General features: G+C 51.9%; 1 protein-coding gene across 16 annotated transcripts in view; it reads right to left on the bottom strand.

The window, feature by feature from the left end:
• PGAP2 (post-GPI attachment to proteins 2) overlaps positions 1-14,693 on the bottom strand; it is a 33,232-nt gene that overhangs the window by 14,866 nt on the left and 3,673 nt on the right. For 3 of the 16 annotated variants that reach the window (XR_004527900.2, XM_033862414.2, XM_033862416.2), the window contains exons 1-2: positions 10,641-10,982; positions 7,853-8,027 (exon numbers count right to left, since the gene is read on the bottom strand). Coding sequence is in view for 14 of the 16 variants with exons in the window: in XM_033862414.2 (XP_033718305.1) it covers positions 7,853-8,027; positions 10,641-10,885 (420 nt within the window). In the remaining 2 variants the exon portion in view is untranslated. The other 13 variants (XM_033862413.2, XM_033862410.2, XM_073808545.1 and 10 more) reach the window with 10 other exon arrangements.

Genomic DNA, 14,693 nt, shown 5'->3' with positions numbered 1-14,693 from the left:
CCCAAGGACAGAAACGAGTCACAGAGCATCTGAGCTTCCTCGGCACAGCGCTGGATTCACTGCCCAGCTAAGCTGTTCCTGACTGCTCCCAGCTTCCCTTGTTCTTCTGGTCTGGGGTACCAAGGTAGTAGAGGGTGCTGTGAGATCCTAGGGAAGCTGGGCCAGAATATACATTCACTCTGGTCACGTTTAGGAAAATGGGTGCTCCTAACCTGGGGTAGTCTAAGAAAATGACCCTGTTCTTATGCATCTCTCTCATCCATCTTTCTCAAAGGCTGGAATTCCCTCATTCCTTAAGGAACTGGAGTGTCATTCTTTAAAGCTGAGGAAGGAGATAATATCACACAGCTGCAAGGACTGATGTTGCTTATTTTGGGGGGTGAGAGAATGGGGGATGGATGAACAGTAGTTTCGATGGGAACAGGAAGGTCAGGAATAGGAAGAGGATCTCTTAGACTCAGGGGCCTAGAGCAGTATGTCTCAAACTTTAATATGCATACGAGTCACCTGGAATTGTGTGAGAATGCAGAAGGTCTGGAATCTGAGAATCTGCATTTCTAAAAGATTCCATGACTGCAGAATCTACCAGTCTGTTGCCCACACTTTCCGTGGACTTTTTTAGACCTTCAACAAGAGCCAGAGCAGCGCCAGAGCCCAGAAACCCAGAGAGGGAATGACCCTGCTGTGACTATGGCAGGACAAGTCTTCAGAGATGGAGTTCTGGAAGACCCCTTCCTTTCTCCCAGTGGGGATGCTGAATGGGTCTCCAGAGTGGCTGGGAAGGCAGGCAATGATGGAGGAAGCTCACAGGGCAGGGGTGGGCCTGGGACAGGACGAGCCAGGGCCCTCACAAGCCTTCACAGAAACAGAGATGGATTCCCCTCAGCACTGTCAGAGGAAGCTAAGTGCAGAGCTCTCAGAGAGAGGGTGATGCTATCGAGGCCATGGCTTGAGATACCATAGCTTGAGACCAGGCTCAGATATTCACTCTGAGTAATCAGTGAAGGGCAACGTGGAGGCTTTGGAGCCACACAAACCTGGGTCCACATTCCAGCTCTGCCTTTATTAGCTGGCTGACCTTGAGCAAGTCACTTCACCTCTCTGAGCTTTGATTTCCTCATTGGCAAAATAGGGATGACGTCACCTACCTTGCAGGGGACGGTGAATTACTAAATATAATGTGTGCAAGGCATCTGCAGTGTCTAGCACGCAGTGAGTACAAGCGATGGCTTTCAGAAGACAAACTTTCCTGAAAAGCCTGCAAATTGGCTGTGATCTATGTGGCTACTGAACGTGGCAAGGCCGACTTATGAGTGAAAGGTGGGAATCATATCTTGACTGGACACTTCTGAGACCTCCAAGCCTCCTTACTTGACTTTTCTGCCTCTCTGGGTAGGTCCCCTGAGTAGGATTAGTGGGAGTGTTGCCTCCACTTTCTAGAATATTCATTTTGAAAACTCCTGCCCCAATCTCAGCTACTTTAAAGGGAACAGTACCAACATCTAAGGCTTGGCTGGGAGAGCCAAGAGTATTCAAGGGCACAGAGCCCTGACTGATGCTGGGAAAGAGGTAAAGGGTAGAGATGGCACGGAGTTAGGGGGATGCCTCAGGAGGATGAGGGTTAGGGCCCTGTGGCTGCCTGTCCCATCCTCACAAGCTCCTCTCAAATTAAGGGTGGGGGCACGATTCTAAGAGCAGGGATTGCCTCCCTCATCACACACACACACACACACACACACACACACACACACACACACGCTTAATCAGGTACAGATACTCATATATACCCCCGCCATTCTAAATACACAAGTTCCCCACTCACCAACTATGCCAACAACAAGCAACATGAGGAGATATCAGAGCCCACGTACACAGCTCACCACAAACCTCCCCAAAAGCCCAGAGCTAAGGGTACTGAGAGATGGGAACATAACCTCTTTCCCCAAGAATAGAAACCCTTTGGCCTGGAAGACATGGCTCAGTGGATCTATGGCAGGGCAGTAGATCAGAAATTCACATGGTATAAAGGGAGAGGGTCCCAAAACTTCCTTATCATAGAACCTCATGTTTCACCATTAGAGGTTCATTCCTCTGGCCTCAGATAAAAGTCCCCTGAAATTATGGATGACTTTTCTTTATACCTTACCACCCCTTCCCCTCCCCACCAACTGGACAAAAACTCCCATTCCTGTCAATCCTACTTGCTACGCTTCTCTGGACTCCATCCCCTCTTCTCTAGCCTCATAGTTCCCCCATCTTAGCCCTGGTATCCCCTGTACCATGAGCTATTGCACTAGCTTCCTCACTGGTCTCCCTACTCTTGCCCTCTGCCGTTGAATCTGTTCTCCACTCAGGAGCCAGAATGGTCTTCTAAAGCTCAAATCTGATCGTGTCCCTTCCCTGCTTAAAATCTTTCCAAAGCTCCCCATTGCCCTCTGGATAAAATCAAAAGCTGTCCGCCTGGCACTCACAGAGGTCCTTCTTCACCCCACAGCAACAATTCCCCCTCCTCCAGGAAGGAAGTCTCCAACATCCAAGCCGGTTTAAGTGCTTCTCCTGGGCCCCGCATCCCTGTGCTCCCTTTTATCACAGAAGGGATCTCATCTCACAGTGTTGTGACTGTCTGTGCCTAGGTCTGTCTCTTGGAGGAATAAGATGCTAAGGGCAAGTCCATGTTCAATTCCATGCCCCTGACACAGAACCTCCACCCCTGGGCCCTCAAGAAAGGCTTGATGGACTGCTCTTGGAGGCAGGAACTCCTTCTAGGTTTCTAGCTGGCAAAGCTCTGAGTGGATATAGGTTGTGGGGCCTGAGACTGCCAGAGGAGAAACAAAGATAGAAGAAGCCAGGGCAGGGCTGGGCGTCTTCTCAGGTCAGGCCCCTAGTCTGGGCTAAAGCCACCTGTTACCTCTCCTGGCTCCTGGCCTCATCTTACCTCCTCAGTCCTGGCTTCCTTTCCAGTCTGGTCTTTCTTCAGCCCCCTTCTCCCTCTCACAATCTCTCCTGCTTATTCCCACTCTCTTCCCTTCCCCCAGGCCCCCTCTGCTCCCTTGTACCCTCTACAATCCTGTTCTACTCTTGGAGGACTGTGACTCTACTTTCCCTGAGTCTCTCTCCCCAAATTCCCCCCAGCTCTGACTTTCCCCCCACCATGCTTTTATCCCTCTCCCCTCTCTCTGTCCCTCCACCTTCTCTCCTACTGTCTGATTCCACCCTTATCACCGTCTCCTGACCTGGCCCTGACCCAGGTGCTGGAGAGCCTGGCACTCACCCCACAGTCAGTGGCCACTGTGTACTCAAAGTGGAACACCAGGGACCAGATGATGCAGAAGAAGAAGCCAAACACGGGGAAAGTGATGACCCACCAGACCATGGCCGTGAAGCGGAGCCGGAACACGGTCCCATCGGGGTCCAAGGGCTGGGAGGCCGCAGAGAACATCCTGTAGGGAGTGGTGCCCAGGCAGGGCAAGGGACACAACTTGGGGCCTGGTGGGGTTACCTGGGCCTAGGAAAGTGGGGCCTTTTCCAGAGCTGGCTTTTCAGAGTATAGGGAAGAGCCAGAGTATAAAGAGTAGGAAGGGCATAAAGGAAAAAGGAAAGCAGTGCAGAAGAGGAGGTACAGAGGGAGATGGGGCAGGAACAGCAGAGAGACAGGGTCAGCTCATAGGAATCCCTTTGGCACACTGGTCCTATAGGTTCACCTCTTGAAGAGTATGGAGAATAGAGGCTCCCAGTGGCCTGGATATGGGAGCTCTGATGGCCCACCTCATTCCCATGACCCTCATACCCACTCAGGAGAAGGGTCAGAGGTGGAAGGGTTATTATTCCCATTGCACAGAAGGGAAGACCAAGGCCCAGAACTATGCTAGGATCAAACATTAGGACTAAGGCCTCTTGCCACTTGATAGCTTAAGGCTCCAAGTCAAGGTTTACTTCAGGCCAAGTAACCTAGATAAAGGACCTTGGCTCAGGCTGACCCAAGCCTTCCCACTGACCCTGTCTGACCACATTCCTGCTCTTCACCCAAGTTAACTAGGAACAGTGGGAGGGCCCCATAACCTATTTCAATGGGACCACAGGCTACCAGCCATCCCACCCCCAGGCTCAGAATGATCCAAGCCTCAGGCCAGCAGTACCCTGACCCCGAGATACCAGAGTCCCTCCGGAGGCCCAGACCTCTATCTCCTTCCTCTCTGAGAAGACCATGTCACCCGATCCAAGATTTTTGGGAACTGAGGGTCATGGGAACCTTCTCCACTCAGGTTGAGTCTCCTGTGCTGGGCCAGACCCAGGAAGGACAGACCCAGACTGAGGCAGCTGGGCTTCTTCTGCTTCCTCTCCCTCTGGGCAGAGAACTCCCTCCCCCACCCCCACTGCGCCGACCACCATGACCCTTCACGCTGGGCTTCCTTCTGGAGGGCAGATTTGTATTAAAAGGCCTAGGACCAAATCTCCCCTGGGGACTCAGACCTCCCTCCATTAAGGGAACCCTAGTCTACTAGTCCAGCTCAGCACCAGGGAATCAGGGTGGGGGTAGGCGCACTAAGCAACACTCACACTGGGTGCTGAAGGATCCGGGGCTTGGGTTGAAGGCTCTAGCCAGACTGAGACTGCTCTAAGACTGGAGGGTCCCACCCCCAGTTCCTGAGGGCCTGCCTCCCGCCCACAGAGCCCGGATCTCCACGCCTTCCCCGGGCACACAGCCTTCCCACGACCAACAAGGCCATGTCATAAATCCCAGAACACTCTGCAAAGGTAAGAATGATAGTGGCCAAGGTTGGCCCACAGCAGATCCCTTTGCCAGACATGGCGGTGAGGACCTTTCTGAGGGTTGGGTCCAGGCATGTAGGCAGGTTTCTGGGAAGGGAAAGGGAGAAAGCAGAATAGGATTTAGCCCCTTTCTGTTGGAGCAGGACTGAATATGCTTGTTGGGCCCCATCAGAGAGCTAGCTAATCTTAAACAGTAGATTCGCAGTCCAAAACAGATCTAGACAGGCCTGAATATGAGGTATCAGTGTCCAGCCTGTACCTGTGCAGAAACAGCTAGTGGCAGCTCAGGCTGCATTAACAGAGGTCTAACAGCCAGTAATAGGAATAGAACAGTCCTGATTTGGGCTGTACTTCCCAGGCCATATGAAGTCCTATGCCCAGATCAGGGCCTAGGAGAGAACAGTGATCAACTGGGCCAAGTCCAGGGCACATGTCTTGTAAGCATTGCCTGAAGGAACTGGAGCTATGCTACCTGAGAAAAGTAAACTCAGGGGACCCTCCTCCCCCGCCATTACTGCCTTCCCATCTCTGCAGGGCTGGCTGGAAGCCAGGTGGAAAAAGTAGCTCCAAGGGTCCCAAAGCAGAGCCAGAGCCAGGACAGAGATTCACCAGAAAGAGGGTGTATGCTCACTATAAGAGCTTGCTGGGCTTCCCTGGTGGCGCAGTGGTTGAGAGTCCGCCTGCCGATGCAGGGGACACGGGTTCGTGCCCCAGTCCGGGAAGATCCCGCATGCCATGGAGCAGCTGGGCCCGTCAGCCTTGGCCTCTGAGCCTGCGCATCCGGAGCCTGTGCTCCGCAACGGGAGAGCCCACAACAGTGAGAGGCCCGCATACCGCAAAAAAAAAAAGAAAGAAAGAGCTTGCTAATTGTTAGTTACTAAGTCTCCTCGGAATCAGCTGCCTGGGAAGGAAAGAAGCTCTCCATCACTGGGGATGTGCAAGCAGAGGCAATGTCATCTATTGGCAATTATAGACTAAGGCTACTTCTTTCATTCCTCAGTTGGCCATTCCTGGGATTCTCTGGGTGAAAAATTCAGAGTATATGTGAAAATTCCCAGGTGTATCCATCATAGTAGTCCCAGGGAGTAGGGACAAAATACCCCTGGGGTCACTAGGCCTAGTCTTGCCCCAGAGAGGCCAGGTACCCCTCCAGCAGCTACCTATGCCTTAGCTCCCTCTCTAGTATGTTGAGAATGGGTTATAAGTATGCTGAGGTTACTGATCCCATTATCATTTGGAGCCAGCCACGAGGACCAGAGCAAACAGCCTACTCCGTCTAACTCCATATGCCATACAAATATTATAATTCTCTGTATGGACTATGACTGCATTATATCCTGCCTTCCTTTTCCCAGGGCTGGTGTGTGTGTGTGTGTGTGTGTGTGTGTGTGTGTGTGTGTGTCGGTGGGGGGGGAGTCCTATCCATTTATTCAACAAATACTTTTTTTTTCCCTGGCCGCGCTGTGTGGCATGCGGGACCTTAGTTCCCCGACCAGGGATCAAACCCATGCCCCCTGCAGTGGAAGCACAAAGTCATAACCACTGGACCACGAGGGAAGTCCCTCAACAAATACTTTCTGATTCAGATGCAGTGCCCATCTTCAAGGAGCTCCCAGCCTAGTAGGGAAGAGAGACACAAATATAATGTGATAGAACCATATCAGAGAGAACACCTGGAACTATGGGCACCCAGAGGAGGGAGTGATTAAGCTTGCCCCATGGAGGTTGCAGAAAGCTTTTTGGAGGAGGAGACATATGAGAAGGGTTTTGCAGGATGAACAGGAGTTGGCCAGGGTAATAGAACATTTGATGCATTATCTAAGGTGAGAACTAGGTCAGGAGAGGCTGTTGGATGGATCCTTTCTGATCTTCCCCCTCTGATCACCTGGTCACCCCCTTTTCTTCCAGTCCTGTTCTTTCTGATAGCTCCCAGCCCTGAGTCTCACCAGGCTGGCTGCCCACAACTCAAGGCCCACATCTACCCACTGACAAATCAAGAAGAGGGAAAACTTGAAGTCATATGAACAAAAGAAGTGGGCCCCCATGCTTGCCAGCCAGATCCCACTCCTGGTTGTACCCCTTTTTCTCAAGCAAACGCTCTTTATAGGAAGGTGGAAGCTCAGCTGATTGGGGGCCTTCTGAGCTCTCTGTGAGGCTAGTTCAAGGGTCCATGTCCAGGCTCTGCCTCTTTCCCACCTAGAGACCCTTGGCTAACTTCCTCTCCTGTCCTGTCTTTCAACTTGACAATCTCCTTTTCCTCTTCCTCCTTCTGCTCCTCCCCTTTCACATTTCCCAAACCACTTTCCTATTTCCTCCACCTGGAGCGCTACACTAACACTGAGGAAGAGGACAGGAATTAGCAACCCTGATAGACATGGGGAAACTGAGGCTCAGCCTCTGAAATTCAGGTAATATACAGAGTCAGTGGATGAACTAGCAGGATAACAAAGGTCCACACAGGTCTCACCCCATTTACACCCATAACATACAGAGAAAGAACTCTCACAACTTTCCTCCTGGCCCAGCACCCTATATCCCTGTCCAAGAGGGTGTATGGCCACCTATGGAACCTCAGAGGTCATGGGACCTACCCCAGAAAACACATGTACACACACATAATCAGGTCCCCAACCAGACAGACACAGATATAGTCTCTCTCACACACATAGCCCACTCAAAGCCATTATAGTCATGTCCCTCACAGTTAACACATGCACATATACATAATCACATTCCCGTAGGGACAGGCACAGCCCACAGTGCCCCACTAAAAAGCCCCAAATGCCCTCTAGCCCAGTTTTTTTCTCTGTCCCCCAGAAAACCCTGGGGCTGCTGAATCTGCCCCTCTATGAACTAAGGATTGGGTTCGGGGTTCTGGGGCTGCCCAACTTCAGGGACCCTGGCCCTCAATGACCTCCGTTGAAGGTGGAGGGAGACTATTCCTTGGGACCTCAATTTGCAGGCATCCCCCCAGCAGCCCAGTATGTTTGATGGCTAATCCTGTTACAACAGACTCAGGATCCAAAATAGATCTGATTGGGCCTGAACATGAGGTATCAGTGCCCCCCTCCACAAGCCCTACCCCACAGTGTGTGGCCGTAGTCTCCTTGAAGTGGAAGAGCAGGGACCAGAGGACGCAGAAGAGGAAGGCGACAAGTGGACAGCAGACCGTGACCAGGGCCACCAGGGTGAAGCGGAGCCGGACCAGGGTCCCATCCCGATCCAGTGGCAGTGGGACCTCGTACATCTTGTCAGACCTGGGGATGGAGTGGTGTGCTGTCAGGGCCCAAGGTAGTGAGGCTGGGACTCAGTGGTGAAGTTAGCCCTTGTGCTCAGTCCTCAGCTTAGCTATGCTATGAGGTGGAGAGTCTGAGAAGGAAGCCACCTAACCCCTAAACTTGGACAGCTACTGCCCTGGATGAGGAAGATGGACTGAGAATCCCATGAGGACATTCACCCTCAATTTCAGAGGAAAGACAATGAACCAAATCTGTGCTAAGATGAAGACGGAATAGATTGAGAAAACTTCTTCTCATCCCTAGGCCTGGCTTGACAGGCCTAGTACTACAGGAGCCGGTTGAACTAGTCTCTCTTGTTTCAGGAACCAATCCTAAAACCTCCCAGTGAACAGAATGGCCCATCTCCTCCCCCAGGCCTTGGAACCTCCATGTTTCAGGGCCTCCTATCAGCTCTCACTGCTTCACCCACCGGCCCGGGGTGCTTCTGCACCTTCAATCCCTTCCCAGCTCTGTGTGCTCTGTGCGCCTGCACCGCAGTCCACAGCAGCAAGGACTCCATGGAAGCCAGCAGAACCTCAACCCCCTGCCTGTCCCCACCCGCTGCCTCACGTGCTCTGAGGGTGAAAGGCTTTGCAGAATCAGGCCTGGTGCTAGCCTGGGCTTGCTGTTTGCTAGAGAGAGCTGCCTGGTCAGCTTCTGGAGGCTTCCCAGTGCCCAGGGGCCTGTCCGCTCCCCTCTGGAGACTAGGTAAGGGCTCCTGAGGACTGGGCTCCTCCCCACTGCACTCCCCCACTCAGATGAGGATATGAGGTCATGCACTATACTACTAGCCAAGTATATACCAGCAATCCTAGCCTGGACCCCCTCAGTGTATAGAAGGGGAAGTTGAGGCCAAGAGAGGGGCAGGACCCTGCTCAGGGTCACATAGTAAATAGAAGGAAGAGCCAGCAGTGGGCAGATGTGGGGCTCACAGTGTCACAAACTGCAGCTCTCACCTTCCTTGACCCTTTGCTCTCTGGGCCAGAGCTCTGGGCAGAGAGGTCAGGTTACGTCAGGTTAGGAGGGAAAAGTGAAGGGGTACCTGTCCATAGGAGGAAAAAAACTAAAAAACCAAATCTTATATAAATGAGTCAGTCAGCCCCGTTCCCATTTTAAAGACAGAGGAACCAAGACATAGAGAGAGGAAGGTCTTTCCTCAAAGCCATATGCTGAACCTGAGGGAAAGCCATCCTCAGAATTTAGGCTTCTAGTTGCCAAACTAGGGCTGGCTCCGGATACATAAAGAGCCTGCCCTTCTGGACTCCAGGACCTTGCCTGGAGATCAAGTCCTAGCTCTTCCTGGCCCCGCCCTCAGGACGCTCTCCTAGTCCCGCCCTCAGGAAGAACCCTGACCTCCAGGAGGCTGGCCTCATGGCATCTGGAACAAGCCAGGTGGATATGCCTCTCAACCATCTTCCTCCACCCACCTCTCTGCCAGGCTCCATCAGGCAGCCTGCCCCAACTGCTCAACCTCCTTCCTCCTTCTGCGGGCCGGGGGTTTCCCAGGAGCGGTGGAAGTGGCTCTGGTGGCCCTTCCAAATCAAGCACATTCCTACAGTCCTTGGATCATCCCCAAAGACCTTCCCCACCCAGCCCAAACCCAGATTCTGTGGTTGCCATGGTACTAGTCCCCCCTTCCAACATCCCTTCCTGAAGCCAGCTGCTCTGGATCCCTCAGGAATCACTGGGACCCCCAAACCAAAGACCAGATCCTCAGGGAATGACTAGGCAGTGCCCAAGGCAGGGGTTGATAAGGTTTGAGGAACAGTCTGTTCCACTTGTTGGAGGTATGCCTAACCTCCCTTTTAGCTGTGTGACCTTGGGCAAGTCACCTAACCACTCTGGGCCTGTTTTCACAGTTGTACAACATGGGGATCTTGTGGTTTGGATAACTAATAAGGCCATACCAACTAAGTCATTCTACTCTCCCAGGCTTCAGGACAGGGAGCTCACTACCTGAAGGGCAGCTGTCCAGCCCCAGTCAACTCTAACTTCCACACAGGTACCACTTAACTGAAAACTGCTTTCTTAGGAGTATCCCTACCTTATTTCCAAAGATCCTCAAAGATCTTCTCAGCCTCCAGTCCAAATCCACACTTACTGGGTGCCTTCTGAGTACTAGGCACCCTGCTTAGCACTAGATATACATTGTTTCTTTTAATTCTCACTACAACTCTATGAGGTAGGCGCTAGCTATAGCCTGTATATTTCCATTTTACAGAAGAGGCAAGTGAGGCTCAGGGAGGTTAACATTTGCTCAAGGTCACAGGCTAATAGCTGGCAGAGTTGGGATTTGAAACTAATCTAAAGGGTTGCAGGTCCCCGGCACCTCTCTCCTGGGGCACCTAAGGAAGAATCTGGACTAGGAGTGCCGGCGGGGTGAAGAAGGGAGGGCTCACTCTGGAACATCGGGCCCCTGTCAGGGAGCAGAGGGGAAAGGGGTCAGCTACCCCAGCGGGCACAGCAGCAGGTCCTGGACAGACACCAGGATCCCCACAGCCCGGGGCCGGGCCCCGCGGAGGCCAGACCGCGTGGCCGAGCTCCCCCAAGTGGGGCTGCCCGGCAGTCCAGCACACCCATCTCCATACTCACCCAGGCCGTGGCGGCGAGGAGGCCGCGCCGGCGCAGTCCGAGAGCAGGGAGCACCCGGGGGAAGCCCAGGCCGGGCCCGGGGGGCGAGCGGTGGGGGGCGGGTCGGAGCGGGAACGGCGGGGGCGGGGCCGGCGCGCTTGGGGCGGAACTTGGGAAGGAAACAGCACCCAGATCCTCTGCTGGCCCCTCCCCGCTTCTGCGGCCCGGGACCCCGGGCTGTCCCCCTTAATCTGGCGTCCCCTCATGCCATGCCGATCCAGCACTGGTCAGCTCCACTAATTTCAGCTGCATGGGGGCAGCCGGAAGAGCACTGGACACCTGGGTCTGACACGTTGGATCAGCCACCTTGTCACTTACCTCTCGGCTGCGTTCCATCACCTGTTGAAAGAACATAAAATTAATTCAACAGGACCTCGAATTCTCTCATTTCTTGACCCCAGTCTCTACCCACCTCCCACCCCAACCTAGACGAAATTATCCAGTTTCGCACTTCTTAAACATTAAACCAGTTTGGCCCCAGCCTCGGCGCCCCTTCCCCAAACTTTGCTCCCCAGAGCCCAATCGGGGCATTTCAGCAAAGGGAAGAGTGCCTCACAGGGAATGAGATCCCGTGGGGCCCACCGGAGAAACTCTGGGCCACAGCTATTCCCACCTTTGATCAGGAGAGGGCGCCCTGTCCCGCCTGTCGAAATGCAGAGAGCGGATCTCCTGCCCCCCAACCCCACCCTAGTCCTGGTCCCTCTTCACCATGAGAGGGCTGATCCCCAGAAACCAGCCCCCAGCCAGGGTTTCTTCCCCACCCTGACTGACCCCCTAAAGGAATCTGAGGGGGACTCTTGGCTACCTTTGTAAAGACCATCCTACCTCAACGGGGAAAAAGAATGAAGGGACCAGTAATCCCTCCTACAGTTACAATGTGGGATTGTCAGAGCACCTGCAGCAGGTGGAGGACATCTGACCTAGACACCGTTACCATCACATTTTTCCCGTTTAAATCCCCACAGTAATAATTAGCACATTTTGAGCACCCCCGGTGTCCCAGGCACTTTTCTACTTTTTTATGTTATCCCATTTAATCCTGATAAAAGCCCTATGAGGTAGATACTATTAATATCTCCATTTCACCAATGGAAAACAGAGAAGATGAGTTACCTACACACACAGCTAGTAAGTGTCAGAAGCCAGGATTCAAGTCTGGCACCTGAGGTCATTCCCTTAATCACTATATACTGTTAATTCGGGGAAACAAAGGCCCAAATTTGATTAACTTGCCAGAACCCTTTTGCATGCATCCACTCTTGTTCATTTACTCAGCCTAGGCCCCCTCTGTGACAGGCCCTGGGTTGGGCAATGGTGGGGGACCCAGAGATATCGTGCTCACTCCTGGGGGTCCAAGTCTACAGGGAAGGTGTCTTATTCTAAAAAAAATAGTTTTCTTGACTTGAATTCTGCCACCCCACCCCACCCCACCCCGGCCTTTAAAGTCCCAGGGCAAATGAACAATTAGTAAAACTAATTGTTACTGAAAGAACCACTCCCATTTAGTTTTGATAACTGGATTTAGGTTTTCTTCCTTGGGGCTTCACGTGATGCTCTTTGTCTAGCTCCAACCCACACATGCCTGCTCCTGGCCCCTGTTGCCGGTCTTAACCCCTTGTCTGTTCCTTTGGCTCTAAGTACCATTCCCTGAGGCTGGGTCTCTTCTCCCTGCCTCTAGACTACCCCCCAGTGCCTGAAACTTGAGGTGCTCTAACTGGCCTTTAATTCTCTGGTGATTTGGGCACTTCCCCACCATACAGTCCTCAGTCTGTTTCCTCATCTGTAAAATGGTTTTAGGAATATCCACATTATAGTGTTGTTGTGAGAATTAGATGAGGTAATAGAGCAGTGTGCCAGGTTGATGACAGCTAGATGTGTCAGCAACAGTCTGAATTCGTCCTGATTGAGCCTTTTCCGAACTGTCTGACCTCAGCTGTCACTGACCCTCTCTGAATCTGTTTCCTCCACTGTCAGTTTGAAAGACTATCACCTACTTGATTTATATGAGGAAAAGTGGAAGAAAAAGATGAGCTCTTACTATGTGCCAGGGACTATATATGCATTCTCTTATTTGATCCTCTTAATAATCTGATGAGGTAGGTTTGATGAAAGCCATTTTACAGATTAAAAAATTGAACAAGCATCTAAGCATCTAGGCTCGACCTTATTCAGGATGCTCTCAGTGTTTGCTGAACTGGCATTTGTCCATTGTCCAAGTAGCTGCTGCTGCTGTTGAAGCCTTTCAGTGTCTCCTCCCTCCTGGTTGGTTTGCCTGGTGCCTGGACATATCCCAGAGAGGCCTGTGCCTGAAACAGCACCACCATCTTCAAGCTTTAGCCATGATCACTGCTCCACTCCCCTTTCCACATACACGTACCAGATATCCCAAGCTCACTGAGCATTTGTTTTCAGGGATGTTCCAGCCCCCAGGAGCATAGGGCGGTGTAGAGGTGGGGGGCAGAAGAGGGGAAGTGAAGGTGGGATATAGTTGTCAAGGAAAGCTTCCTGTAGGAGATCTCCTTCACTCCTTCACTGCCCTCCTATCTCTCCATCATTCTCCCCATTAGCCACATTGGCTCTTCTTACGACACAGATCTGATCATGTCCCGCCCTTGTGCCTTGTGGCAAAGTAGTAAATTTTCATGGCTTTTAGCATCAAGGGCAAATTCCTTAGTGTGATGTTCAGTATCCTTCATAACGTGGCCATCCTCTACTCCAGCAACCACTTGTTTTACATTCTAACTACACTCACCTCTTCCATGGAGCTTTGTTTAACTTCCTCCTTATCTCTCCCTACCCCCCCGATCTGCCTACCTCCCCACTCCTCAGGCAGCCTTGGATGGCCTTCCATCACACCCTTATGAGGGCTCTAACCACAATGAAGCAAAATAATCTGTTGCCTGTTTCCCCGACCCTCCTGGCAGCTCATTTAAGGACAGAACCTCCACCTGTTCCGTTTATTTCTGAATCTCTCAGCTTAGCCCAGGCATGGGCATACGGTAAGAGTCCAGAAAATATTTGCTAGATTGATTTAATTGAACTGGATTTTGAAGGATGGGTAGGATTTAGATATATCAAGAAGAGATTTAGGAACTGCAAGAAAGGCCTTTGAAGAATGACTGCTGGGAATAGAGGGTGGAGGCAGAGGGTGCATGGCTCGGGGTGGGGGTGGGAGGTAGGTAAAGTGACAGAGACAGAAACAGTGCTAAAAGCATCCAATTTCAGGCCAAACGCTGCCCTGCCTCCTGGGCAGCCTTAGGAAAGTCTTCCTGGGTTGAGGAGGAGTGTTCTTTTTTTCTTCCCAGAGATCTTTCTCATGGCAGAGACATCCTTCTTGGATGGCTTTAAACTATTTACCCTAGGCTCACCCATCTTGCTCCAGCTCCATTCTGCCTCAAATAGTAATTACATCTTCATTGTTCTATAGAACATTCTTTAGCTTCCCTATCACTTCTTTTTTATAAAAAATTATTTATTTTTGGCCGTGTTGGGTCTTCCTTGCTGAGAGCGGGCTTTCTCTAGTTGCGGCGAGCATTGCGATGCGCGGGCTTCACATTGCAGTGGTTTCTCTTATTGCGGAGCACGGGCTTTAGGCGCGCGGGCTTCAGTTCAGTAGTTGTGGCTCACGGGCTCTAGAGCGCAGGCTCGGTAGTGGTGGCACACGGGCTTAGTTGCTCCGTGGCACGTGGGATCTTCCCGGACCAGGGCTCGAACCCGTGTCCCCTGCATTGGCAGGTGGATTCTTAACTACTTGCCACCAGTAAAGCCCATCCCCTATCACTTCTAGGATGAAGTCCCAGTTTGCACCCATGGATACACTGAGCTCTTTCCTGGTCCCACATCTCTGTTCTCCCTGTTCATCTGGCATGGAATGCATCTTTTCCTTGTCTCAGCAAACTCTACCCTTCTTATAAAGGTATAGATTAGCATGACACTTTAGTGAGTTAGGCATGCATGCAGTAATTTCTAGGGCTATCACTAAAATAATAGAAAAAGAATTTAATTTCCAAACTG

This window comes from Tursiops truncatus, chromosome 8 (genome assembly GCF_011762595.2).
Source record: "Tursiops truncatus isolate mTurTru1 chromosome 8, mTurTru1.mat.Y, whole genome shotgun sequence".
NCBI lineage: Eukaryota > Metazoa > Chordata > Mammalia > Artiodactyla > Delphinidae > Tursiops > Tursiops truncatus.
Note: the sequence above shows the minus strand (reverse complement) of the source record. Positions and strands in the feature narration are given on the sequence as shown.